This window comes from Lynx rufus, unplaced genomic scaffold, assembly GCF_022079265.1.
Source record: "Lynx rufus isolate CCGP_SWC_20201006 ecotype Redwood Valley unplaced genomic scaffold, mLynRuf1.p SCAF_18, whole genome shotgun sequence".
NCBI lineage: Eukaryota > Metazoa > Chordata > Mammalia > Carnivora > Felidae > Lynx > Lynx rufus.
The window spans coordinates 15039926-15065757 of NW_025814832.1; the positions used below are offsets into that span (position 1 = coordinate 15039926).

At 36.4% G+C, this 25832-nt stretch overlaps 1 protein-coding gene across 3 annotated transcripts in view; it reads left to right on the forward strand.

The window, feature by feature from the left end:
- TRIM37 (tripartite motif containing 37) overlaps positions 1 to 25832 on the forward strand; it is a 131917-nt gene that overhangs the window by 10046 nt on the left and 96039 nt on the right. For all 3 annotated transcript variants that reach the window (XM_047080957.1, XM_047080959.1, XM_047080960.1), the window contains exons 3-8: positions 1767 to 1807; positions 5512 to 5628; positions 9064 to 9151; positions 12069 to 12191; positions 17299 to 17422; positions 18519 to 18586. In XM_047080957.1, coding sequence (XP_046936913.1) covers positions 1767 to 1807; positions 5512 to 5628; positions 9064 to 9151; positions 12069 to 12191; positions 17299 to 17422; positions 18519 to 18586 — 561 coding nt within the window. The remainder of the gene's footprint in view (positions 1 to 1766; positions 1808 to 5511; positions 5629 to 9063; positions 9152 to 12068; positions 12192 to 17298; positions 17423 to 18518; positions 18587 to 25832) is intronic.

Below are 25832 nucleotides of genomic sequence, written 5' to 3' on the forward strand. Positions count from 1 at the left end.
GCCTGGTGTCTTGTAGTCAGTAAGTGCCAGAGCTAGGAGTCAGACTCAGGTCTGAATACTGTCTAAAGCTGTGATTCTTCCATTTTAATGGAGAGAAATTCTTAAATTGAATGTGGGGAATTGCTCTACTATAATTTTTATTTTCTTTAATTCTTCTTGTGCATTAATATTGTATTGCTCGTTCTTACCTTTGGTTTTGGTTTGGGAGAAATATTGTTTTTCCCAAAGTATTAAAATTACCATATTTATTTTGTGATTAAGTTAGATTATGGAATACAAGGTAAAAATGCCATAAATATTCAGAGATGGGAAAGATTACTAGCTTGTTATAGTTAGGAAAGTTTTATGGACCTAATTACTGGACATTCCCATGGGACAGCACATGGTGGGGGGGACATACTAGCAAATACACAAATATACCAAGCGTGGTGTATAGTGTAGCAATAAGCCTGTTTTGACTGGAACGGAGAGACATATTTAAAAATATGGACTGGTCACTCCCTGTCATGGTCCCAACCTTTAGAGAGCTTATAGTCTGGCAGGGCAGAGGAGACCGATAAATAAGTCAGTGTAATAAAGTATTATAAGCACAATAAAGGAAGAAGTTCAGGTTGCTGTGGTAGTCTGTAGAGAGTCAGGGCAAGCTTTCTGAAGGAAGTGACATAAACTGAAATCTAAAGAATGAGTAGGAATGATATAGTTGAAGAATATCCTGGGGAGAGAGAGGAAATAAATATACCTAAAGCCTTAACCTTGTTGGGTTCCCTAGAGTGAGGTAGAAGGTGAGGCAAGAGAGGTGTGGGCTGAAACCAGCCCTAGAAGAGTGCTATGGATTTAAGCAGAGCATTGTTTGAGAGGAAGAAACCTGACCCAAATCTTACTTTTGCTGAGGGACCAAAGAAATAATCTTCAAGGTTATTAATAGAGGAAGCCTTTTGTGTCTGTTTTCTTTTTCTTCCAGCTTTATATGGTTTGCTGTGAAGTACCTTTGTCCTTATTATCTCTTACCTTTTGTTGTCCTTTAAGGTTTCCTTGGGAATTTCATTTCTGAGTTAATTATTTGACTTTAAAAAGCTTAACCATGATCCTATTGTTTTTGGAAAGGTATTCAAATAATCTTCGCATCTCCTTTGTATATGGTGTAAAACTACTCCCTATCCAGTAATAATTAAAACAATTAACTCAATAGAATTTGAAGTTTAGTGGAGATATTCTCTTATAAAAGCTTTTTATAATTACATTACTGGACTGTAGAGCTCTTAAGATGTAAAGTTCTGTTGTATTGCTTATTCATATTTTAGGTCTAATGTATATATCCATAATTCATAATCCATATTCAAAATTAGTTAGCTTTTCAGAAAGGAATTTAGTAGTACCTTAGACTTTCTCAGGGATTTTATGAGAGATTAGATGGAAGTAAATCATCGCTGTGGTTTATTTTCAGGGGTGGTGTATTATTACTGATTTTGTGAAGATTATCAACATCTTCCTTGGGATAATCACATATTCTTAAGATCGCTTTCTTTCCTATGAGAGAAAAGCTTCTTAACTGTTTTGGAATTAGTTCTGTCCCTTTGAAAATTTGTCCCCATCATAATGATAATGAGAGGGAGATAGTAGATTGAATGCTATTTCTGTACGTATCTCTGTAATTAATACAAGCACTAGAGAGTTAAACTCATTAAATTTTGTATTTAAGTATTCAATATGTACAAATTAAAGTAATAATTTTTCTATAATCAAAATCTAATTTTTTGCCTCCTTAGCGCTGGCTGACAGAGCAGAGAGCTCAATGTCCTCATTGCCGGTAAGTGTTTTGCTATGATTATTTCTGAATTTGGAAAATAGCAAGGTGATGGGATTAAAGTGTGCCTTAATATTCAGAGTTTTTTTTTGCATTCTGTCACATTTCTCCTCTTTGTAAATACAGTTGAAAAGAAAATAAGCAATCTGTCTAGATAAATGCGAACTAATTTATCTGACTTAGAATTATGTAGGGGCGCCTGGGTGGCTCAGTCGGTTAAGCGTCCGACTTCGGCTCAGGTCATGATCTCACGGTCCGTGAGTTCGAGCCCCGCGTCGGGCTCTGTGCTGCCAGCTCAGAGCCTGGAGCCTGTTTCAGATTCTGTGTCTCCCTCTCTCTGACCCTCCCCCATTCATGCTCTGTTTCTCTCTGTCTCAAAAATAAATAAACATTAAAAAAATTAAAAAAAAAAAAAAAAGAATTATGTAGAGTGCAGGGGCACCTGAGTGACTCAGTTGGTTAGGTGTCTGACTTTGGCTCTGGTCACGATCTCATGGTTCGTGGGTTCAAGCCCCACATCAGGCTCTGTGCTGACAACTCGGAACCTAGAGCCTGCTTCGGATTCTGTGTCTCCCTCTCTGACTCTCCCCTGCTCGAACTCTGTCTCTCTCTCTCTCAAAAATAAATAAACATTAAAAAAATAAAATAAAATAAAAGAATTATGTAGAGTGCATTGAGTACGTTATTTACCATCTTTTATTTTTATTTTTTTAAAGTTCTTATTCATTTTTGAGAGAGAGAGAGAGCCAGAGAGTGTGAGTGAGCTGGGGAGGGGCAGAGAGAGAGGGAAACACAGAATCTAAAGCAGGCTCCAGGCTCAGAGCTGTTAGCACAGAGCCTGATGCCAGGCTCAAACTCACGAACGGTGAGATCATGACCCGAGCCGAAGCCAGATGCCCAACCGACTGAGCCACCCAGGTGCCCCTGTTTACCATCTTTTAGAGAAGCATTGTTTAACTTCTTGATTTTTATAATTAAAATACAACTGAAAAGTTCTCCAACTTTCTAATTAATACAGATAAATAAAATAAAAAGACTTCTATTTCTGATACTCCCTGCCTAATGTTTTCATTAAATAACACTTTGAAAAGAGATGGTTAGATTTTATTATGTATTCTAGACATTTTTCTAAGAGTATACTGATATGTATACATTTTTCTCAAAATACCCAAATGTGATATAATTCTATTTTGGGGTTTTTTTTTTTTTTTTCATGTAAAATATGGTGGTATTTTACATGAGGTGGTAAAATACCTTCCTTGAAGATAGGTACATATATGTCATTTTTTTAAAAAGTGTGAATAATCCACTGTATGACTGTATGTTGATTTATTTAATATGCTTGTATTCAGACACATTTAGATAATTTCCACTCTTGTTTTTTTCATATAATTGTGCCATATTACATTGAAAGAAAGGTTTTTACCATTTACCGTTCCTAATAATAGATATAAAAGTGCCTTTTCCTCTGCCAATACTGGTTATCAATCTATCATTTTTTTTTTGTCATTCCATTCAATGAAAAATAGTATCTCATTTTTAATATGTTTTTTATTTTTTAAAGTTTATTTATTTATTTTGAGAGCAAGAGTGTGTGTGTGAGCTGGGGAGGGGCAGAGAGGAGAGAGAATCCCAAGCAGGCTCTGCACTATCAGTGCAGAGTCTGATGGGGGCTTGAACCCATGAACCATGAGATCATGACCTGAGCCAAAACCAAGAGTCAGATGCTTAATTGAATGAGCCACCCAGGGGCCCAATTAATTATGCTTTTCTAAAAAATGATTGAAACTGAACATTTTTTGAGGCATATTTAGTTATATTTGTTTTGCTTAAACTACTTCTTCATCTCATTTGTTGCCCATTTTCATCATGTATTGTTTACTTTTTTTATATTAACTTTTAAGAAAGCCAGCACTATCAAACAGAAACTTTCTGTAATGATGGAAACGTTCTGTAACTTTGCTGTTTAATTCCACTGGGTACAGTTCAACAGTGGCAGTTCAACACTTGAAATATATTTAGTTTGACTATATAATGAAATTTTATTTTTTTTAATAAATTGTTTTTTAATATTTATTTTATTTTTGAGAGAGAGAGAGACAGAGCACAAGCAGGGGAGGGACACAGAGAGAGGGAGACATAGAATCTGAAGCAGGCTCCAGGCTGAGCTGTCAGCACAGAGCCCAATGTGGGGCTCAAACCCATGAACTAACTGTAAGACCATGACCTGAGCTGAGGTTGGTTGCTTAACCGACTGAGCACCTGGGAAACAGAAGCCCCATGAAATTTTATTCTTATTTAATTTTAATTAAATTTTAGGGGTGCCTGGGTGGCTTAGTCAGTTGAGCGTTGACTCTTGGTTTCAGCTCAGGTTATGGTTTCATGGTTGTGAGATTGAGCCCCGTGTTGGGTTCTGTGTGCTGAGCGTGGAGCCTGCTTGGGATTCTGTCTCCCTCCCTTTCTGCCCTTCCCCTGCTTGTGCATGCTTGCAGTCTCTCAAAAAAATAAAAAAACTTAAAAAAATAATTAAAATTTTAAATAGTCACTTGTGACTAGTGGCTGTCATTTTGGATAGTACAACTTTAAGGTATTGAGAATTCAATCTGTAATTGGAATTTTTTTTTGTAAATGACATTAATGTAAAAATAAGTTGCAAACCATACTTCTCATTCAGTCTGTTATTATTTTAATAGTAATATGGTATGAATATGTTGTGAACCCTGTTTTGAGTATGTTTTTATTTGATAATTTTTTTTTGCAACTGTCTTCCTTCACTTTGTATGTCATAGTTCATGCATGTTGTAGCATATGTTAGAGTTTCATTCCTTTTTTAAATTTTTAATGTTTACTTATTTTTTAATGGTTTTACTTATTTTTGAGACAGAGAGAGACAGAGCATGAGCAGGGGAGGGGCAGAGAGAAAGGGAGACACAGAATCTGAAGTAGGCTCCAGGCTCTGAGCTGTCAACACAGAGCCCGACGCGGGGCTTGAACTCACGGACTGTGAGATCATGACCTGAGCTGAAGTCGGATGCTTAACCAACTGAGCCACCCAGGCGCCCCCTTTTAATGTTTATTTTTTAGAGAGAGAGAGAGATACAGAGTGTGAGCAGGGAAAAGGCAGAGAGAGAGGGAGAGACAGAATCTGAAGCAGGCTCCAGGTTCCGAGCTGTCAGCACAGAGCTTGATGTGGGGCTCAAACTCATGAAATGTGAGATCATGACCTGAGCCAAAGTCGGATGCTTAACCCACTGAGCCACGCAGGAGTCTCAGAGTTTCATTCCTTTTTAAGGCTGATTATTACTCCATCATATATATGTATCACATTCCATTTATTCATTAATCTGGTAATGGACATTTGGATTGCTTCCACTTTGGGGCTAAGGTAAATAATGCTGCTATGGTCATGGGTGTTCATCTTTTCAAGACCTGCCTTCAGTTTTTTTTGATATATACCCAGAAGTGGTATTGCTGGATTATATGGTAATTCTGTTTTTTAATATTTTGAGGTATAGTTGGCCGATAAAATTGTAAGACATTTAAAGTGTACCTTGTGATGATTTGATATTTGTATGTATGTATTGTGAAAGGATTCTCCCCATTGATAGCACTTTCATCATCTCACATATTTACCTTTGGAATGTGTTTATGTTAGAAAATAATCTCAAATTCCTGAATTGGAGTATATGTACATATTTTTTCTCCAGTGCTCCACTCCAGCTACGAGAACTAGTAAACTGTCGTTGGGCAGAAGAAGTAACCCAGCAACTTGATACTCTTCAACTCTGCAGTCTCACCAAACATGAAGAAAATGAAAAGGACAAGTATGCCCTCAACTTGTGTTTGAGTATTTCATAGATGTTGATAGGTGTTATTTTAACGACACTATTGAAAATTTTTTTCGTTTTATAGGTGAACACTTAAGTATTTTTCTCTTGGCATTGTATCAGTATCACTATTTTGAAAGACCCTTCTAACTCTTGATTGGGCTTCTTTTATTAGAGCCTCTGATAAAAGGAGTGGAACTGCTAGTGTTTGCTAAGTCTCTCTTCTTTGTTCTTGATGTCAGCTGGCCCCTCTTCCCCTTGGTCTGCTGAAGATGCATATAGGCCATTGATAAAGAATTGTTCTGATAAATTTCCTTTATTATAAAAGCTATGTTAAACTTGGTACTATGGAAATATGCTAAATATGCTAAATGAGCTTACAGATAGTATCTAATATGCCGTTTTTTTATACTTTCATTAATTTCTTTTTGGTATTCAGATTACTTACAAATGAGAAAATAAAATGTAGACGCATTTAGGTATTTTCTCTAAGCTCAGTGTACTCCATTAGTGAGAAGCTTTTTCTTTTTTTTTTAATGTGTATTTATTTTTGAGAGAGCAAGCATGAGCAAAGGAGGGGCAGAGAGAAAGGGGGGACAGAGGTTCAGAAGCAGCCTTTGTGCTGACAGCAGAGAGCCCAGTGCAGGGCTCAAACTCAAAACCTGCTAAGATCATGACCTGAGCCAAAGTCGGATGCTTAACTGACTGAGCTACCCAGGGGCCCCAGTGAGAATCTTTTTAAGAAATGCAACAGTATGTCTCTTTTATAGGCAACAGAAACTTAAAAAAAAATTTTTGTTATTGTAGTAAAATACACTTATATAAAATATAAAATTTACTGTTGTAATTATTTTTAAGCATACAGTTCCATAGTGTTTAATATATTCACATTGTACAACCAATCTCCAGAACTTTTTCATCTTGGAAATCTGAAACTCTCCACCCATCAAACAATAATTCCCCATTCTCCTACCAGCCCTGGCAACCATCATTTCACTTTGTTTCTTTGAGTTTGACTACTCCGGATTACTCATGTTAGCAAAATTACGCAGTATTTGTCTTTTTGCTACTGCCATCCTTGACTTTGCATAATATAGCATATGTCAGAATTTCATTCCTTTTTAAGTCTGATTAATTTTCCACCATGTATTTGTATCACATTTTGTATATCTGTTTATGTGTTGGATATTTGGATTGCTTTCACTTTTGGGCTGTTGTGAACAATGCTCATAATGTGTTCATCTTTTCTAAACCTTGCCTTCAAGTTTTTTGGTTTGTTTGTTTGTTTGTTTTAAGGATTTTTAAGTAATCTCTACACCCAATGTGAGGCTTGTACTCACAACTCTGAGATCAAGAGTTGCATGCTGGGTGTGCCTGGGTGACTCATCCATCTTGGCTCAGGTCATGATCTCACAGTTTGTAAGTTCTAGCCCTGCATCAGGCTCTGTGCTGACAGTTCGGAGCCTGGAGCCTGCTTCAGATTCTGTGTCTCCCCCTGTCTCTCTGCCCCTCCCCTGCTAGTGCGCTCTCTCTCTCTCTCTCTCTCTCTCTCTCTAAAAAATAAATAAACCTAAAAGTTGCATTCTGTATTGACTTAGCCAGCCAGGCACCCCTTTTTTGGATATATACTTGGCAGTGGTATTGTTAGATTATATGGAATTTTGTTTTTAATACATTGAGGAACCTCCATAGTGTTTTCCTTGGCAGCTGTACCATCTTATATTCCTACCAACAATATACAGGATTCCAATTTCTCCACATCCTTCCCAAAACTTGTTTTGTTTTTTAATAATCATCTTAATGAGTATGAAGAAATATCTTGTTGTTTTGATTTGCATTTATCTGATGATTAGGATGTTGAACATCTTTTTATATGCTTGTTGGTTATTTGTATATCTGTGGAGAAAAGTGTCTGTTAAAGTCCTTTGCCCATATTTTAATCAGGTTTTTTTGTTTTTGTTTTTGCTTTTGTTTTTTACTGTTGAGTTGTAGTAGTTCTTTATGTATTTTGGGTATTAACTTCTTTATTAGGTACAGGATTTCCAAATATAGTCTCCTATTCCATAGATTGGCCTTTCACTCTGTTTCTTGTATCCTTTGATGTACAGAAGTTTTAAATTTTGATGTAGTCTAATTTATTTATTTTTAACCTCTGTTGCATGTGCTTTTGGTGTCATATTTAAGAAATAATTTCCAAATCCAATATTGTGGATTTTCCTTTATGTTTTCCTTTATGAAGCTTTTCCTTAATGTTTTCTTATAAGAGTTACATAGTTTTAGGTCTTATGTTTAGGTCTTTGATCTACTTTGATTTAAATTTTGCATATGATATAAGCTAAAGGTGTTTGTCTGCTAAGGTTGCCATAACAGAATACCACAGGTTGGCTTACATAACAGAAATTTATTTTCTAATGGTTTTGGAGGCTGAAAGTTTAAGGTCAAGGTATTATCAAGGTTGTTTCTGGTGAAGCCTTTCTCTTTGACTTGGATAAGGCTCCTCCTCACATACTCCTCGTGTCTTTCTCTTCTTGTATAGACAGCAGTTTTGTGGGGTGAGTGTTCTCCCCTTATGACTTCATTTGACCTTCATCACCTCCTTAAAGGCTGTATCTCCAAATACATTTACATTAGGCCTCCAAAAGGAATTTGGGGAGGATGAAGTTCAGTTTGCAAACAGGTCCAAATTCATGTTTTGTATGTGGATATCCAACTTAAGGGGAAACTCATTTTTTATTTTTTTAAAAATTTTTTTTTTTTTTCAACGTTTATTTATTTTTGGGACAGAGAGAGACAGAGCATGAACGGGGGAGGGGCAGAGAGAGAGGGAGACACAGAATCGGAAACAGGCTCCAGGCTCTGAGCCATCAGCCCAGAGCCCGACGCGGGGCTCGAACTCACGGACCGCGAGATCGTGACCTGGCTGAAGCCGGACGCTTAACCGACTGCGCCACCCAGGCGCCCCAAGGAAACTCATTTTTTAAAATTGAGCTGTTCATTTCTCATGAGAATATGGCATTACATTATACAATTGCATGTGTCTTGATTATTTTTAGCATTGGCCACATGTGGGGGACACGCATACATGTTTGGGTAGGTATAGACTCATAATGTGATTTGCCCAAAATGTGAACCTATCTTCTACAGTGATGCTAGGAAATGATGTTGTATTTATACTTTATTTAGAAATTAGTCTGCGTTTTTCATATGATTTTAAAGTCTTTATCAATTAATGAAAACAGTACTTAAAATTTGCGTCCACATGTGATTCTTTAGCTTAATTTATGAAAGCTATGGAATGTATTTTATATTGTTTGCTGAGATATTGTTTAAAATTGATTGACCTGTTTCCCAAATGTAAGAATTTGTTGAGGTAATTATGTTTTAGTTTTAATTTATTTAATTTAAATGGTATTTTCTTTTCATAACATATAGATGTGAAAATCACCATGAAAAACTTAGTGTATTTTGCTGGACTTGTAAGAAGTGCATCTGCCATCAGTGTGCACTTTGGGGAGGAATGGTGAGTAGAACAAATTTAGCATATTACCTTTAGTTAGAGACTGGAAAGCACTGAAATACTTGTTTGATTTAAATAGAAAATAATATTTTACTCTTGTTTATAAAGTTGAAAATTAAATATGTCTGATTTTAGCAGAAGGTATCATACCACAGACTTCTTTTGTGGGAGATGTTGATGTGGGATGTTTACCTCTTACATAAATATATATTCTAATGGAAAACATATAAAATTTGGGGCACCTGGGTGACCCAGTCAGTTGAGTGTCCGACTTCGGCACAGGTCATGATCTCATGGCTTGTGAGTTCGAGCCCCTGCGTTGGGTTCTATGCTGACAGCTCAGGCCTGGAGCCTAGTTCAGATTCTGTCTCCTCCTCTCTCTGCCCCTCCCCCGCTTGCCCCATGTCTGTGTCTGTCTGTCTGTCTGTCTGTCTGTCTTTCTCTCTCAAATATAAAGAATATTAAAAAAATGTATAAAATTTATATTCATTAGCAAATCTTTTATTGTAGGATCAAGGTCTTATCTTTGATTAAAGGTCAGTTGATCTGATGTCCTGGCCACAATTTCCAATTTTGGTTTCTTTAAAATGGAACAATAACTTGGGGCGCCTGGGTGGATCAGTCGGTTGAGCGTCCGACTTTGGCTCAGGTCATGATCTCGCGGTTTGTGAGTTTGAGCCCCGCGTCAGGCTCTGTGCTGACAGCTCAGAGCCTGGAGCCTGCTTCCGATTCTGTGTCCCCCTTTCTCTCTGCCCCACCCCTGCTTGTGCTCTGTCCCTGTCTTTCAAAAATGAATAAACATTAAAGAAAATTAAAAAAAAAAATGGAACAATAACTTTAGGTATTTGTGAAACAATACGAATGCAGACATCTGGATCTTATAATTTTTTTTCTTTTCCAATCTAATTCAAAAGTAGTTTTTTAAGGTATAGTACCTTTTATCAAGTCTAAAACATTCAAGTTAGTTTTCCTGGAAATAGCTTTTATTTCATAGTTGTCTTATTGTCTGATTAATATTTAATTAAAAGTGTACTTATATAATAGGTACAATTAATGTAAATAGGCTTGAAAATTAAAACAATAGGTTATTGGGGCTCTGGGGTGGCTCAGTCAGTTTGGCGACCGACTTCGGCTCAGGTCATGATCTTGCCATTTGTGAGTTCAAGCCCTACGTCAGGCTCTGTGCTGATAGCTCGGAGCCTGGAGTCTGCTTTGGATTCTGTGTCTCCCTCTCTTCCTCGTGCTCGGTGTCTGTCTCTCAAAAATAAATAAACGTTAAAAAAAAGAAAACGATAGGTTCTTGGTGGGGAGAGTTAGTTATAGTAGGAGTAGAAAGTTGTTAGACAACTAGACATATCTGTCAGTAATGAGAATTGATCACTCTTTGGGCATTAGCATATTTTAGGGAGAGAATTGACAGGCAACTTGGTTGAGCAGAGCTCAATATAGAATTTTCTGTTAGGATTTGAATAATGTGTTTCTAATTTGATGAATAGAAAAATTGAATTCTTACAATTTAGTTTTTAAATGCATGGGTTTGGTAAGAAGCAATGGAAACATTCTTTTCTATACTTTAAGTGGACATGCAAAAATCTACATCTTTTTTATCTTACAGACTATGTTTAGGTGCTTTGGTTGGATAAGACAATGCTAGTGAGGACTTTTCCATTAATAGGTAGTTTCTTACAATATAAATTCAAGTTCTATATATTAAGAGAGTTATAAGTTACAGTACTAAAATTGGACAGAAAATTGGTTTTAGGGGGCACCTGGGTGGCTCAGTTGGTTAAGTGTCCGACTTCGGCTCAAGTCGTGATCTTGCCGTTCATGAGTTTGAGATCTGTATCTGAGCTGTCGGCACAGAGCTCTGACCTGCTTTGAATTCTGTGTCTCCCCCTCTCTATCTGCCCCTCTCCTGCTTGCACTCTGTCCCTCTCTCTAAAAAATAAACATTAAAAAAAAAGAAAATTGGTTGTTAGCTCTCAAAAATTATTTGAATACAAATGGATTAATGAGTCTTCTGTCTCTACAGTAATTCTTTGTGGAGTAAGGAATGAGTGTATTGCTTTGCTAATAGTGTCCTTTCAGTGTCTTACTAATTAATTCAGTTGTGCTAGAGACTGGCGGTTTAGTGATAAACAATATAGATATCAAACAGTTCTGTATATTTAATCGTCGTAATAGGTATTAGGGATGTTTATGCAGTGCTGATAACTGTGAATAACTTTGGGACCTGACCCTGTAAGACTGAGCTAAGCTCCCAAGGATGAATAGTAATTAAAAGGTGAAGAGTTTGGGGAGGGAAGATGAAGGAAAATTGTTTTTGAGTAAGAAGGAGTTACTTTCGCAAAGGCCTACTGAAAAGAAGTTTGAGAACTTGAAAAGGCTAGTGCTGATGAAGAAGAAAGTGGCAAATAAAGTTGTGTCAGGTGGTTGGAACCATGGTTAAAGATTTTGGTTCTTTTTAATGAGTAAAGATTTCTAGATAAATGTAAACATTTTGCTACAGTTCTTTAAAAAAATTTTTTTTTAATGTTTATTTTTGAGAGAGAGAGTGCGCAAGCAGGGGAGGGGCAGAGAGAGATGGAGACACAGAATCTGAAGCTCGCTCTAGGTTTTGACTGTCAGCACAGAGCCTGACGTAGGGCTTGAACTCATGGACAGTGAGATCATGACCTGTGCCGAAGTTGGATGCTTGACTGACTGAGCCACCCAAGCCACCCCTATGCTACAATCTTTAAGGATTTCCTATATGGGCCAAGTGATTTTAAGGAAGCTCTGGTTGATTTTAACAAAGTAAAGACAGCCAAAAAAGTAAACTACTAACCAGTTTATTAGCATCCATAGAGTGTTAATAAAGAAATGTAAATGAATAAGGTAAAAGAAAATGTTCTAAAATTATTCTTATTACTTCAAATAGCATGGTGGACATACCTTTAAACCTTTGGCAGAAATTTATGAGCAGCATGTTACTAAAGTGAATGAAGAAGTAGCCAAACTTCGTCGGCGTCTCATGGAACTGATCAGCTTAGTTCAAGAAGTGGTAAGACTACTACTGAAAGATCATTATCCGTTTTATAGTTTATCATATATGATATATATGTTTTTGCAGTACAAATCAATTATATTGAAATTGATACTTGAAAATTTGATAAAGTATATTTATAGTCAGTTTTACCAACTTCAAACAGCTAAGGAATTTGCATCTAAACCCCTGGCCTGTTCCACAGTTGGAGCCAGAGAATTGCCTTATGCAGAATTAAGAGAATCAATGAATGAGTTAAATAAGCCTGTTTGATACAGAGTCAATAATTGACTCCTAAACAATCAATACTGACTTTTAAAAAGTCATTAAGTCAGGGGCGCCTGGGTGGCGCAGTCGGTTAGGCGTCCGACTTCAGCCAGGTCACGATCTCGCGGTCCGTGAGTTCGAGCCCCGCGTCAGGCTCTGGGCTGATGGCTCAGAGCCTGGAGCCTGTTTCCGATTCTGTGTCTCCCTCTCTCTCTGCCCCTCCCCTGTTCATGCTCTGTCTCTCTCTGTCCCAAAAATAAATAAACATTGAAAAAAAAAATAAAAAAAAAAAAATAAAAAAAAAATAAAAAGTCATTAAGTCATTCATTCTTTGGACTCCCAGGTTTTGGGAGAGTTTCTGCTACCAATAAATGAACTGTTTCCGATGTCTTGAATTAGAACTCTGCAGAATTGAAAGAGTAATATTTAACACTACTCTTTAGATACCTTATGGGTCAAACAGCTTTGGTAAGCTATTTACCATTTGAAATACTATTTGGGGAAATGTGTTAAGTTTCAAACATTTAAGTACTGAATGTACTTTTGAAATATATTTTGTTTAATGTTGCCAGAAGGCCAGTTGTAACTAGTGAGTTTTACAGACCATTCGTAACTTAAGATATCTTTGTTTTACCCTTTCAGGAATGAAGATTCAAACCATTGTTTATAGTAGTGTTTCTGAGTTGTGTGTATGCTACCTACAAAGTAGTTTTGGAATATAAACAAGTTGAAAGACTTCTCTTTGGACTTCATCTAACTACCTTTCTTTTCTTTTCTCTTGGCAACATTATTTGGTTGTTAAGGAGGGTATTCTAGGTTGATTTTCTTATTGTTTGTATTTATAATAACAATAACTATAGGAAAGATTGCTTTTTTAATTTTGGTAGCATCCTATTATGAAATCTACAATGTACTCTGGAGTCTTTGAAAATTCTATTTTTTTTCCTCTGTTCTGAAAAAAATTAAAAACTATGTAAACTAGAATAGATATGTTTTCTTTTTACGTGTATTTTTTAGAGACACAGTGAGAGAGCACGCGCTCACGTTCATGCAAGTTGGGGAGGGGCAGAGAGAGGGACAGAGGATGAAAAGCAGGCTCTGTGCTGACAGCAGAGAGCTTGATGCAGGGCTCAAACTCATGAACTGCGAGATCATGACCTGAGCCGAAGTTGGACACTTAACCAATGGAGCCACCCAGGCGCCCGAAGAATAGATAATGGTTTTTGAGTTTTTATTTGTTCTAGGGTTTTGCATGATGTGAACCTGGTATTAGTATATATTTTTATTTTTGTATAGTGGTTTTCTTTTTAAAATTTTTTTTTTCAATGTTTATTTATTTTTGGGACAGAGAGAGACAGAGCATGAACGGGGAAGGGGCAGAGAGAGAGGGAGACACAGAATCGGAAACAGGCTCCAGGCTCTGAGCAGTCAGCACAGAGCCCGACGCGGGGCTCGAACTCACAGACCGCGAGATCGTGACCTGGCTGAAGTCGGACACTTAACCGACTGCGCCACCCAGGCGCCCCTGTATAGTGGTTTTCTATCAGAGATATGATTGGGGCTTTGAGTATGTATGTATTTTGTATATGGTACCTGAAGCATTTATTTTTTAAGATTTTATTTTACTTTTAAGTAATCTCTATACCCAGCGGGGGCTCAAACTCACAACCCAGAGATCAAGAGTTTCACACTCCACTGACTGAGCCAGCCAGACTCCCCAAACATTTTTTTTTTTGTAATTGTCTTACACTGTTAAAATAGCATGTACTTTATTATGTTTTGTTTATTTTTAAGAATATCATTCCTGATTTGGTTCAGTGCACAGTTTTTTAAAACCGTGAGTTTCCTATGATATGTAAACAATTAAAAAGTATTATTGGCTTGGGGCACCTGGGTGGCTCAGTTGGTTGAGCCTCTGATTCTTGATTTTAGCTCAGATCATGATCTCACAGTTCATGTGATCAAGCCTTGTGTCAGTCTCTGCACTGACAGCAAGGGGCCTGCTTTGGATTCTCTCTCCCTCTCTCTCTGTCCCTCTTCTGCTCACGTTATCTCCCCCCCGCCCCCCAAATAAGTAAACATTTTTTTTCTTCCAGTATGACCTTTATTAGGTAATGCTGATATTTTGATACTTTATTAGGCAATGCTGATGTTTTGATCCCTATTTAATATACTCCTTTATTTTTTTATTTTTATGTATTTAATTTTATTTTTTAATTTAAATCCAAGGCAGTTAACATACAGTGTAATAATGATTTTAGGAATAGAATTTAGTGATTCATCACTAAATGTACATGTAATATCCAGCGCTCATCCCAACAAGTGCTCTCAATGCCCATCGCCCATGTAGCCCTTCCCCCCACCCAACTCCTTGCCAGCCACCCTCTGTTCTCTGTATTTAAGAGTCTCTTATTGTTTGTCTCCCTTTTTGTTTTTATCTTATTTTTCTTCACTTTCCCTTTTTTGTTTCTTAAATTGCACATATGAGTGAAATCATATGGTATTTGTCTTTCTCTGACTGACTTATTTTGCTTAGCATAATACCCTCCATTTCCACCCATGTTGTTGCAAATGGCAAGATTTCATTCTTTTTCATCATTGAGCAATATTCCATTGTTATATATATGTGTGTATATGCACACATACACACACCACATCTTCTTTATCCATCCATCAGTCTGTGGACATTTAGGCTCTTTCCATACTTTGGCTGTTGTAGATAGCGCTGCTATAAACATTGGGGTGCATGTGTCCCTTCAAATCAGCATTTTTTATCCTCTGGATAAATACCTAGTAGTGCAACTCCTGGGTTGTAGGGTAGTTCTATTTTTAATTTTTTGAGGAACCTCCATACTGTTTTCCAGAGTGGCTGCACCAGTTTGCATTCCCAACAGTGCAAAAGGGTTCCCCTTTCTCCACATCCTCGCCAACATCTTTGTTGCCTGAATTGTTCATTTTAGCCACTCTGACCAGTGTGAGGTGGTATCTCATTGTGGTTATGATTTGTATTTCCCTGATGGTACGTGATGTTGAGCATCTTTTCATGTGTCTGTTAGCCATCTGGATGTTAGCCACTTATTTGGAAAAGTGTCTATTCATGTCTTTTGCCCATTTCTTCAGTAGATTATTTGTTTTTCGGGTATTGAGTTCTTCATGGGTTTTGGATACTCTTTATCAATGTGTCATTTGCAAATATCTTCTCCCATTTTGTAGGCTGCCTTTTAGTTTTTTTGGTTGTTTCCTTCGCCGTGCAGAAGCTTTTTATCTTGATGAAGTCCCAATAGTTCACTTTTGCTTTTGTTTCCCTTGATTCTAAAGATGTGACTAGTAAGAACGTCACAAAGATGTGACTATGGCCAACGTCAAAGAGGTTGCTGCCTGCCTTCTCTAGGATTTTAATGGCTTCCTGTCTTACGTTTAGGTCTTTCATCCATTTTTAGTTTATTTTTGTGTATGGTGTAAGAAATTGGTCCAGGTTTATTTTTCTGCATGTTGCTATCCAGTTTTCCCAATACCTTTGCTGAAGAGACTTTTTTCCATTGGATATTCTTTACTACTTTGTCAGAGATTAGTTGGCCATATGTTTATGGGTCCATTTCTGGGTTTTCTATTCTGTTCACTGATCTGTGTGTCTGTTTTTATGCCAGTACTGTACTGTCTTGATGATTACAGCTTTGTAATATAGCTTGAGGTCTGGAATTGGGATGCCTCCAGCTTTGGTTCTTTTTCTTTTTAATTTTTTTGTTTTAATTTTTTCTTTTTAAGTTTATTAATTTTGAGAGAGAGAGAGCATGAGCAGGGGAGGGGCAGAGAGAGAATCCCAAGCAGGATCCATGCCATCCATGCCCGATGTGGATGTGGGGCTTGAACCCACAAACCGTGAGATCATGTCCTAAGCTGAAATCAGGGGCCAGATGCTTAACCACCTGAGTCACTCAGGCGCCCCTGGTTTTCTTTTTCTACATTACTTTGGCTATTCAGGGTCTTTTCTGGTTCCATACAAATTTTAGAATTATTTGTTCTAGCTCTGTGAATAATGCTGGTATTAATTTGATAGGGATTGCATTGAATATGTAGATTGCTTTGGGTAGTGTCAACATTTTAACAATATTTGTTCTTCCAATCCATGAGCATGGAATGTTTTTCCATTTCTTTGTGTCTTCAATTTCTTTCATAAACTTTCTGTACTTCTTAGTGCATAGATCTTTCATTTTGGTTAGGTTTATTCCTATGTATTTTATGGTTTTTGGTGCAATTGTAAATGGGATTGATTCCTTGATTTCTGTTTCTGCTGCTTCATTATTGGTGCATAGAAATGCAGCCGATTTGTGTACATTGATTTTATATCCTGCAACTTTGCTGAATTCATGGGTCAGTTTTAGCGTTTTTTTTGGTAGAGTCTTTTGGGTGTTCCAGTCATGTTGTCTGTGAAGTGTGAGAATTTGACTTCCTCCTTGCAGATTTGGATGCCTTTTATTTCTTTTTGTTGTTTGATTGCTGAGGCTATCTAACACTATGTTGAATAACACTGGTGAGAGTGGATATCCCTGTCGTGTTCCTGAACTTTGGGGGAAAGGTCTGTTTTTCTCAAGGATGGTATTAATTGTGGGTTTTTCATATATGGCCTTTATGATCTCGAGGTATGTTCATTCTGTCTCTACTTCCTTGAGGATTTTTATCGGGAAAGTATGTTGTATTTTGTTAAAATTAAATGAACATTTTTAAAAAAGTATTATTGGCTTACATAAAAGAGGAAATCAACTGACTTTAAGAATAATTGCAGTCATTGCATTAATGTATGTTTGCTTCTATTTTAAAAATTCTTCAATCAAATTTTTTTTACTTGTTCACCTTCTAGGAAAGAAATGTAGAAGCTGTACGAAATGCAAAAGATGAGCGTGTTCGGGAAATTAGGAATGCAGTGGAGATGATGATTGCACGATTAGACACACAGCTGAAGAATAAGCTTATAACACTAATGGGTGAGTGGTTTTCTATGCTGTTGGGATATTTGATGCTTTGAGCCAATCTAGAAAGAATCAAATAGGCTAGGGAGGAAAAGATTGGTTTCAAAAATAAAAGTTCCAGTTATTAAATGTCCCTTTATCAAATAATATTATACCTAATTAATATAACTCCTGCTAACCTCTTGGGTATGTATGCGTCTAGAAATGGCCTGATTTGGCAAACATGCCTGCCTTTCATCATCTTTTTTTTTCCCCCCAACATGCAAAGTGGTTTCTTTTTTTTTCTTTTTTATTTCTACCTTTTTTTAAAGTTTTTTCTTTTTTTTTCTACTTTTTTAATAGTAATTCTATAATGATAATTCATTTATTCTTGTGTGTTTCAGCTTCTTAAGACTGTTCCTGTCTGGGCATTGTTTTTTGTTTTCACAGGTTTTTATGTTTAAAGAACATATCTTTTGGTGACATGTAATGTAACATCTGGCCAACTTACTATATTCTTCTTTTTGAGCCACAGTTAAATTTTGCAGGGGGGAATTACTTCAGAAGAGTTGATTGAGTAAAAAATTTACTTTGCTAGATCTTTTATATTCCTTTAGAAGAAACAATAACCTTAATGTCTTTCCAGAGTATAGTATTATGTATTCTTTTATGAATTTAATTGACCTTAATTGCAGTTTGTCTGGAACTATAGTTATGGTTGATTCTGAAATCCCCTTGTCAAAGCTACTACAATATTAGATCGAACCTTTTCCTTTTTTTTTTTTTTAAATGTTTACTTATTTTAGAGAGTATGTGCACGAGCAGGGGAGGGGCAGAGGGAGAGGGAGAGAGAAGCCCAAGCAGGCTCCACACTATTAGTGCAGAGCCCAATGCAGGACTTGTTCCCACAACTGTGAGATCATGACGTGAGCCAGAATCAAGAGTGAGACGCTCAACCAACTGAGTCACCCAGGTACCCCTAAATGGAACCTTTTAAAGTTCTGGTGAAATTTTTTAGGGTAGCTATAGTGAAGTTTCACGTAATTGAAATTGATTCTTTGTTATTGACTATGTTCAGTGAAAGTTAATTTTATTCTTAAACCAGTGTTGGTATTTTGCTGTTTTTAAATAGGTCAGAAGACCTCTCTAACACAAGAAACAGAGCTGTTGGAATCCCTACTTCAGGAGGTAGAGCACCAGGTGATGAAATAATAAATGAAATTTAATAAAATCTGTCCACAGGCTTTAAAAATTATTTATTATGGCTTTAGTTTGCATTTGTCTTATAACTAATGTTGTTAAGCATCCTTTCGTGAACTTACTTGCCATCCCTTTATCTTCTTTATTGAAGTGTCTTTTGAGGTCATAGCTAAGAAATTGTTACCTAATGCAACATTGCAAAAAGTTTTTCTTAACGTTTTCTTGCAGAGGTTTTGTAGTTTTTGGTTTTATATTTAGTTTTATGGTTGTCTTTGAATTTTATGTTATTATTATTTTTTTTAATGTTTACTTATTTATTTTGAGAGAAAGGCAGGGACTCCCTGAGAGGAAGAGAGGGAATCCCAAGTAGGCTCCACACTGTCAGTGCAGAGCCCGACATGGGTCTCGATCTCATGAACCATGAGATTATCACCTGAACTGAAACCAAGAGTTGGACGCTTAACCAACTGAGCCATCCAGGCACGCTATTGTGTTTTTTTAATGTGAGGTGTGGATCCAATGTAGTTTTTTGTTTTTGTTATTTGTTTATGGCTGTTTTTTCTAGCACCATTTGTTGAAGACCAGCCTTTCTGCACTGAATTGTCCTTGTATCTTTTTAAAAAACTAGTTGTCCATATATACATTGGTCTATTTTTAGACTCTGTTTTGTTCCACTGATTTATTTTTATGCCAATACCACACTATTTTTCATTACTGTAGCTTTATTTATTTATTTATTTATTTTTTTGTCATTCTATGGCCAAATCTGGTCACCAGGGTTGTTTTATTTGACTCATATGCTAACACATATATTTTTAAAACAGACATTTTAAAGCAGATGGTTTTACATGAAAACCTAGATTCCTAACTAAATTTGAATGAAATCAACTTAGATCAAATATTTGATTATGAAAAAAAATTAAAGTACTAGAAGAAAACATGAATTGATATTTGTATACTCTTGGGACTATCAAATGGCTTTCTAATAAATACCTGAAGTCCAAAGGTCATAAACCTTTGGCAAAAGAATTATAAACATCTATATGGCAGAGAGAGTGACAGAAAGATAAGAGGAGAAGGAGGAGAAAGAAATGGAGGAGGAAAGAGCAGGAGGAGGAGAAGAAAAATTTGTCAAAAGACAAATTAGGAAACCAAATTTGTAATATATATATAGTAGACATGCTAAAATATCCCTAATATCTGTGAACTTCATCAAAATTAATAAGAAAATTATTAAATTACCATTAGAAAAAGAAGATAGAATTGGGAATTCACAGAAAAAATATAAGTGGCCAAATAAACAAATGAAAAGATGCTTAGTAACTTAACAGTTAAATAAAAAATAATAAGATACAATTCACTCTTCACACTGGCAAATGTTAAAAAGATTAATAATACCCAGTATTGGCAAAAATATGAAGGGAATAGGCACTTTTGTACAGTGATGGGTCAGAAATAGAAAACACAGGATATTTGACATTAGTCCTTAAAAATTTAAATATGCCTTTCCTTTGACTTGCACAGTTGCACTTCTACATTTATTTTATACACATTGAAAAATGTTTACATAAAAATGTTTATTGTAGAATATTTGTTATAATGAAAAATTTAAAACTAATTTAAATGTCCAAATCAATAGAAATATTAGATAAATTATTGTAGATTCAGACAATGTAACACCAAGAACTCCCAGGAAAAAATAAAGGCATTAAAAAATTTATGTAACATATTATTAGATGAAAAGTATGTGTCTACCTAATGATCTTATTTAACATTTTGTTTTAATGTTTATGTATTTTTGAGAGAGAGAGAGAGAGAGAGAGAGAGAGAGAGAGAGTGAGTCTGCGCGGGGGAGGGGCAGAGAGAGAGGAAGGCACAGAATCTGAAGCAGGCTCCAGGCTCTGAGCTGTTAGCACAGAGCCCGATGTGGGGCTCAAACTCACGAACTATGAGATCATGGCCTGAGCTGAAGTTGGATGCTTAATGGACTGAGCCACCGAGGTACCCCTATAATGATCTTATTTTAAAAGAATTATATGTGGGAGAAATCCCGGAAAGTATACACAAACTATTAATAGCAATCTTCTCTGGTGGGATTATTTTATACATTTCTCTGTTCAGTTTTTAACTAGAGTATATTTCTTCTATAAACTTTGCTCACCTGGGGGAAAAAAAAGCTATATAGATATTTTATGTTTCCTTTAGATTCTGCTTTCTCCTTATTTCTTTCTAGGAAACTAGTATCTTGGGCTATCTGAAGAAGAGATTTTTTTATTTTCTCTAATTCCCCCTCCATCCAAGGACCCCATGCACTTAACACATTTACAGTCGAGAAAATAAATGGGAAGAGGCTGTCTCCAGTCCTATATGCTCAATCTTTACTTAGGCTTAAGAAGAATACAGTTTAGTAGTGTGTACTTCAGAGACCAGGACAGTGCATGTGTGCAGCCATGGGCAAACTGCTTAATTCAGTTTCCCTCTCCATAAACCAGTCACAATAATATCTAATTATTAGAATGGCTATAGGGATTGAATGAGAATATAAATGCCTGGCATATGGTAATTACTTGCTAAGTAGTTATCACTATTTTTTTTTTTAATTTTTAATTTAATTTATTTTTTTAAAAATTTACATCCAAATTAGTTCAACCATGATTTCAGGAGTAGATTCCTTAGTGCCCCTTACCCATTTAGCCCATCCCGCTTCCCACAACCCCTCCTGTAACCCTGTTTGTTCTCCATATTTATGAGTCTCTTATGTTTTGTCCCTCTCCCTGTTTTTATATTATTTTTGTTTCCCTTCCCTTATGTTCATCTGTTGTCTCTTAAAAGTCCTCATATGAGTGAAGTCATATAATACTTGTCTTTCTCTGACTAATTTCACTTAGCATAATACCCTCCAGTTCATCCATGAAGCTGCAGATGGCAAGACTTCATTCTTTTTGATTGTCGAGTAATACTCCATTGTATATGTATATATATACCACATCTTTATCCATCCATCCATCGATGGACATTAGGGCTCTTTCCATACTTTGGCTCTTATTGATAGTGCTGCTATAAACATTGGGGTGCATGTGTCCCTTGGAAACAGCATACCTGTATCCCTTGGATAAATACCTACTAGTGCAATTGCTGGGTTGTAGGGTAGTTCTATTTTTAGTTTTTTGAGGAATCTCCATACTGTTTTCCACAGTGGCTGCACCAGCTTGCATTCCCATCATTACTGCAGCTTTAGAATAAAAGTGTTAACTCTCCAACTTCACTCTTCTCTTTTTTAGAGTTGTTTTAGCTATTCCAGGTCCTTTGCATTTCTATATGAATTTTAGCATCAGCTTATTAATTTCTTTTTTTATTATTATTTATTTATTTTGAGAGAGAATGCGTTATGTTTATTATTTATTTTTAGAGAAAAAGAGAGCCCGCATGTGCGAGCCGGAGAGAGGCAGGGAGAGAGGGACGGAGAGAATCCCAATCCCAATCTGTGACAACAGTGGGAAGTCTAACTCAGGGCTTGATCCTGAGAACCATGAGATCACATCCTGAGCCGAGATCAAGAGTCAGATGTTCAGCCAGCTGAGCCACGCAGGTGCCCCATCAGCTTGTTAACTTCTACCACAAAGAGTTTTGGGGTTTTATTTAAATTGCATTGGATCTATAAATTAGTTTAGGTAGATGTGACATCTTAATATTGAATCTTTGTTCATGAAGACTCTTTATTTAGGTCTTTTATAATTTCAGCAGTGTTTTGTAGTTTTCAGGATAGAAGTTTTTCACATCTTACGTCTGATTTATTCAGTATTTCAGAATTCTTAATGTTATAGTAAATAGTGTCTTTAAAAATTGTTCATTTCTGATTTTTTGTGCTTATACAGTTGGTTTTTGTATATTAGTCTTTTTTGTTTTTTTTTTTAACGTTTATTCATTTTTGAGAGACAGAGGGAGACACACTGTGAGTGGGGGAGGAGCAGAGAGAGAGGGAAACACAGAATCGGAAGCAGGTTCCAGGCTCTGAGCTGTCAGCACTGAGCCTGATGAGGGGCTCGAACTCACGAACCCTGAGATCATGACCTGAGCTGAAGTCGGCTGCTCAACTGACTGAGCCACTCAGTCGCCCCTGTATATTGGTCTTGTATGCTTCCATCTTGCTAGATTTAGTTTAGTTCTAGTAACTATTTTGTAGATTTCTGGGTTTGCCTGCAGATAATCATGTTATCTCTGAATACACACAATTTTCTTTTTGATCTGCTTTTTATGTAGTTCCTGTCAGGATTTTACTGACCAGAACTTCTAGTATAATGTTGATTTAAGTATGATGTTAGCTGGATGTTTAATGTAGATATTCTTTATCAGGTTTTGGAATTCTGTTCCTATTTGATGAGAATTTTCATTAGGAATGAATGTGGGATTTTGTCAAATTCTTTTTCTACATGTATCAAGGTTATATGGTTTTCCTTTTTCTTAATATGGATTATTATTATTTTTAGTATTAAATGAACTTTGTACTTCTGGGTTAAAAACCTTGGTTTGGTCAATGTACTGTCCTTTTAATGAATTATTGGATTTGATTAGAAAAGATTTTGTGTATAATTTTTGCATTTTTATGCCTCAGAAATATTAGATGATAGTTTTCTTTTCTCAGAGTATCTTGTCTGGTATTGTTATTAGAGTAATGATGGTCTCAAAGAATTTTAAAGTATGCCCTCTTCAGTTTTCTGGAATAAGTTCTGTAGAGTCGGTGTTCCTTTAGAAGTTTGATAGAATTCACCAGTGAAGACATTTGGGCCTTGTTTTCTTTTTTTTATTGGGTTCGTCTCCCCACACCCACTTCCCGCCAACCCTCCCCGCTCACTCCTCCCACCACCACCCCGGGGCCTTCTTTGTGGAGTGGTTTTCAACTACAAATTCAATTCCTTTAATAGACATAGAGCAGTTTATATTACTTATTTCTTGAGTAGGCTTTGGTGGTTTCGGTCTTTAAGGAATTATTTCATTTGAATTTGCCAGATTTATTGGCACATAGTTCTTAATATTCACTTATCCTTTTTTTTTTTTTTTTAATTTGTTTTTATTTTAGAGCTCACGAGCAGGGGAGAGGGCTAGAGGTAGAGAGAGAATCTTATGCAGACCCCATGCTCAGCGCGGATAGAGCGTGACATGGGGCTCTATCCCTCGACCCTGAGATCATGACCTGAGCAGAAATCAAGAGTCGGCTATCCACCTGACAGAGCCACCCAGGCACCCCCTCTTGTTATCCTTTTAAATTTGTAGAATGCAGTGATATTACCTCTTCTTTTTCCTGGTATTGGTAGTTTGTGTCTTTTTTGCCTGATCAGTTTGGCTAGAGGATATCTATTTTTCCTGATGTTTTCAAAGAACCTGGCTTTTTGTTTTTCTCTGTTGTTTTTGTTTTCTGTTTCCTTGATTTTTGTTTTGATCTAATTGTTTTCTTTCTTTTGCTTAGTTTGAGTTTAATTTGCTCTTTTTCTGAAATCTTAAGATGGAACCTGGGGTTAGTAATCTGAGACATTTCTGTTCAAAATATTTTCTTCCTTTGTGAGTTATTCTTTGAGCCATATTAGTTTCCAGATGTTTGGTTTTTTTCTGATTGCAGTGTCTTGAGATCAGGTTGGTTGGTGATGTTGTTCAAGTCTACTATATTGTAGATTTTCTTTCTACCTGTTTGATTATTGAGAGAGGGTTGTTGACATTTTCAGCAATAATTGTGTATTTATTTGTCTTTTCTTCTGGCAGTTCAATCGGTTTTTGCTTCATGTATTTTGAAGCCATACTATTAAGGTCCTAAATGTCTAGGATTGTTACATCCTCTTAATTGTTTCCAACATCACTGTGAAATGCCTTTTTTTTTTTTTTTTTTTTTTAGTTTATTTATTTGAAAGAGAGAGAGATGGAGAGAGAGAGAGAGAGAGAGGGAGAGAGAAAGGGAATCCAGGCAGGCTCTGCACTATCAGCCCAGAGCCGGACATGGGCTTGATCTCATGAACCATGAGATCATGACCTGAACCTAAATCAAGGGTCAGATGCTTAACTGACTGAGCCACCCTGAAGGCATCCCTGAAATGACTTTATCATAAATTTTTTGCTTTGAAATCTATTTAAGAAAGCCACATCATCTTCCTTTTAACTCATGTTACCATGACATATCTTATTCTGTCTTTTTATTTTTAATATATTTGTTTTTAAATATTTAAAGTCTGTGTCTTAAAGGCTGCATGCAGTTGGGTCTAATGTTTTAATCTGATTGAACAATCTTTGACTTTTTTTTTTTTTTTTTTTAAGTAGGTTCAGGCTCCATGCTCAGCATGAAGCTCAATGCAGGGCTTGAACTGAGTAATTGTTTCTGGATTTTGAGTATTATTGTCAGTGAATGACACTAATGTCAGTAATAAAAAAATAAATGTAAAGGATTAATTTGAATTAAAAAAATCACAATGATCTACTTAATAAGAGATAGATCTAGAGAATGGTGAGGAATTTAAAATGGGGAAAAAAACATTACTAGTGTAAAAAGGACTACTGACAAAGAGGGAACTGTCTACCTTAAGAATAAGAAGAGGGGCACCTGAATGGCTCAGTTGGTTAAGCATCCGACTTCGGCTCAGGTCATGATTTCATGGTTTATGGGTTTGAGCCACACATCAGGCTTTGTGCTGACAGCTCAGTTCCTGGAGTCTGCTTTGGATTCTGTGTCTCCCTCTCTCTCTGCCCTTCCCCCACTTATGCTCTGTCTCTCTGTCTCTCTCAAAAATAAATAAAACATAAAAAATTTTTAAAAAAGAGTATGAAGATAGGACAGTTATGATTTTGTATTCTAGGATAAACTCAGAATGTAGAAAGCAGAGAATTAAATGATTTTGATAAAATCACTATAGTGAGTTTTTAAATACTTAATAAACTGATAGCACCAACTAAAAGAAGTTTGTAAGAATACAGGGTATTTGAAAAAAAAATAAATTAAGATGCTTTATCTAAAAAGTATGTGGAAAAAAAATAAAAGGTATATAGGGAGCCCTGCATCCCCAAATGAAGAATACATGCTCTGTTTCAGTTCATATGAAACTGCTCCGGGGTGCCTGGGTGGCTCAGTTGTTTAATTGTCTGACTCTTGATTTCAGCTCAGGTCATGATCTCACGGTTCATGGGATCGAGCCCCTCATTGGGCTCTGCACTGACAGCACAGAGCCTGCTTGGGATTCTCTCTCTCCCTGTTTCTGCTCCACCCCCC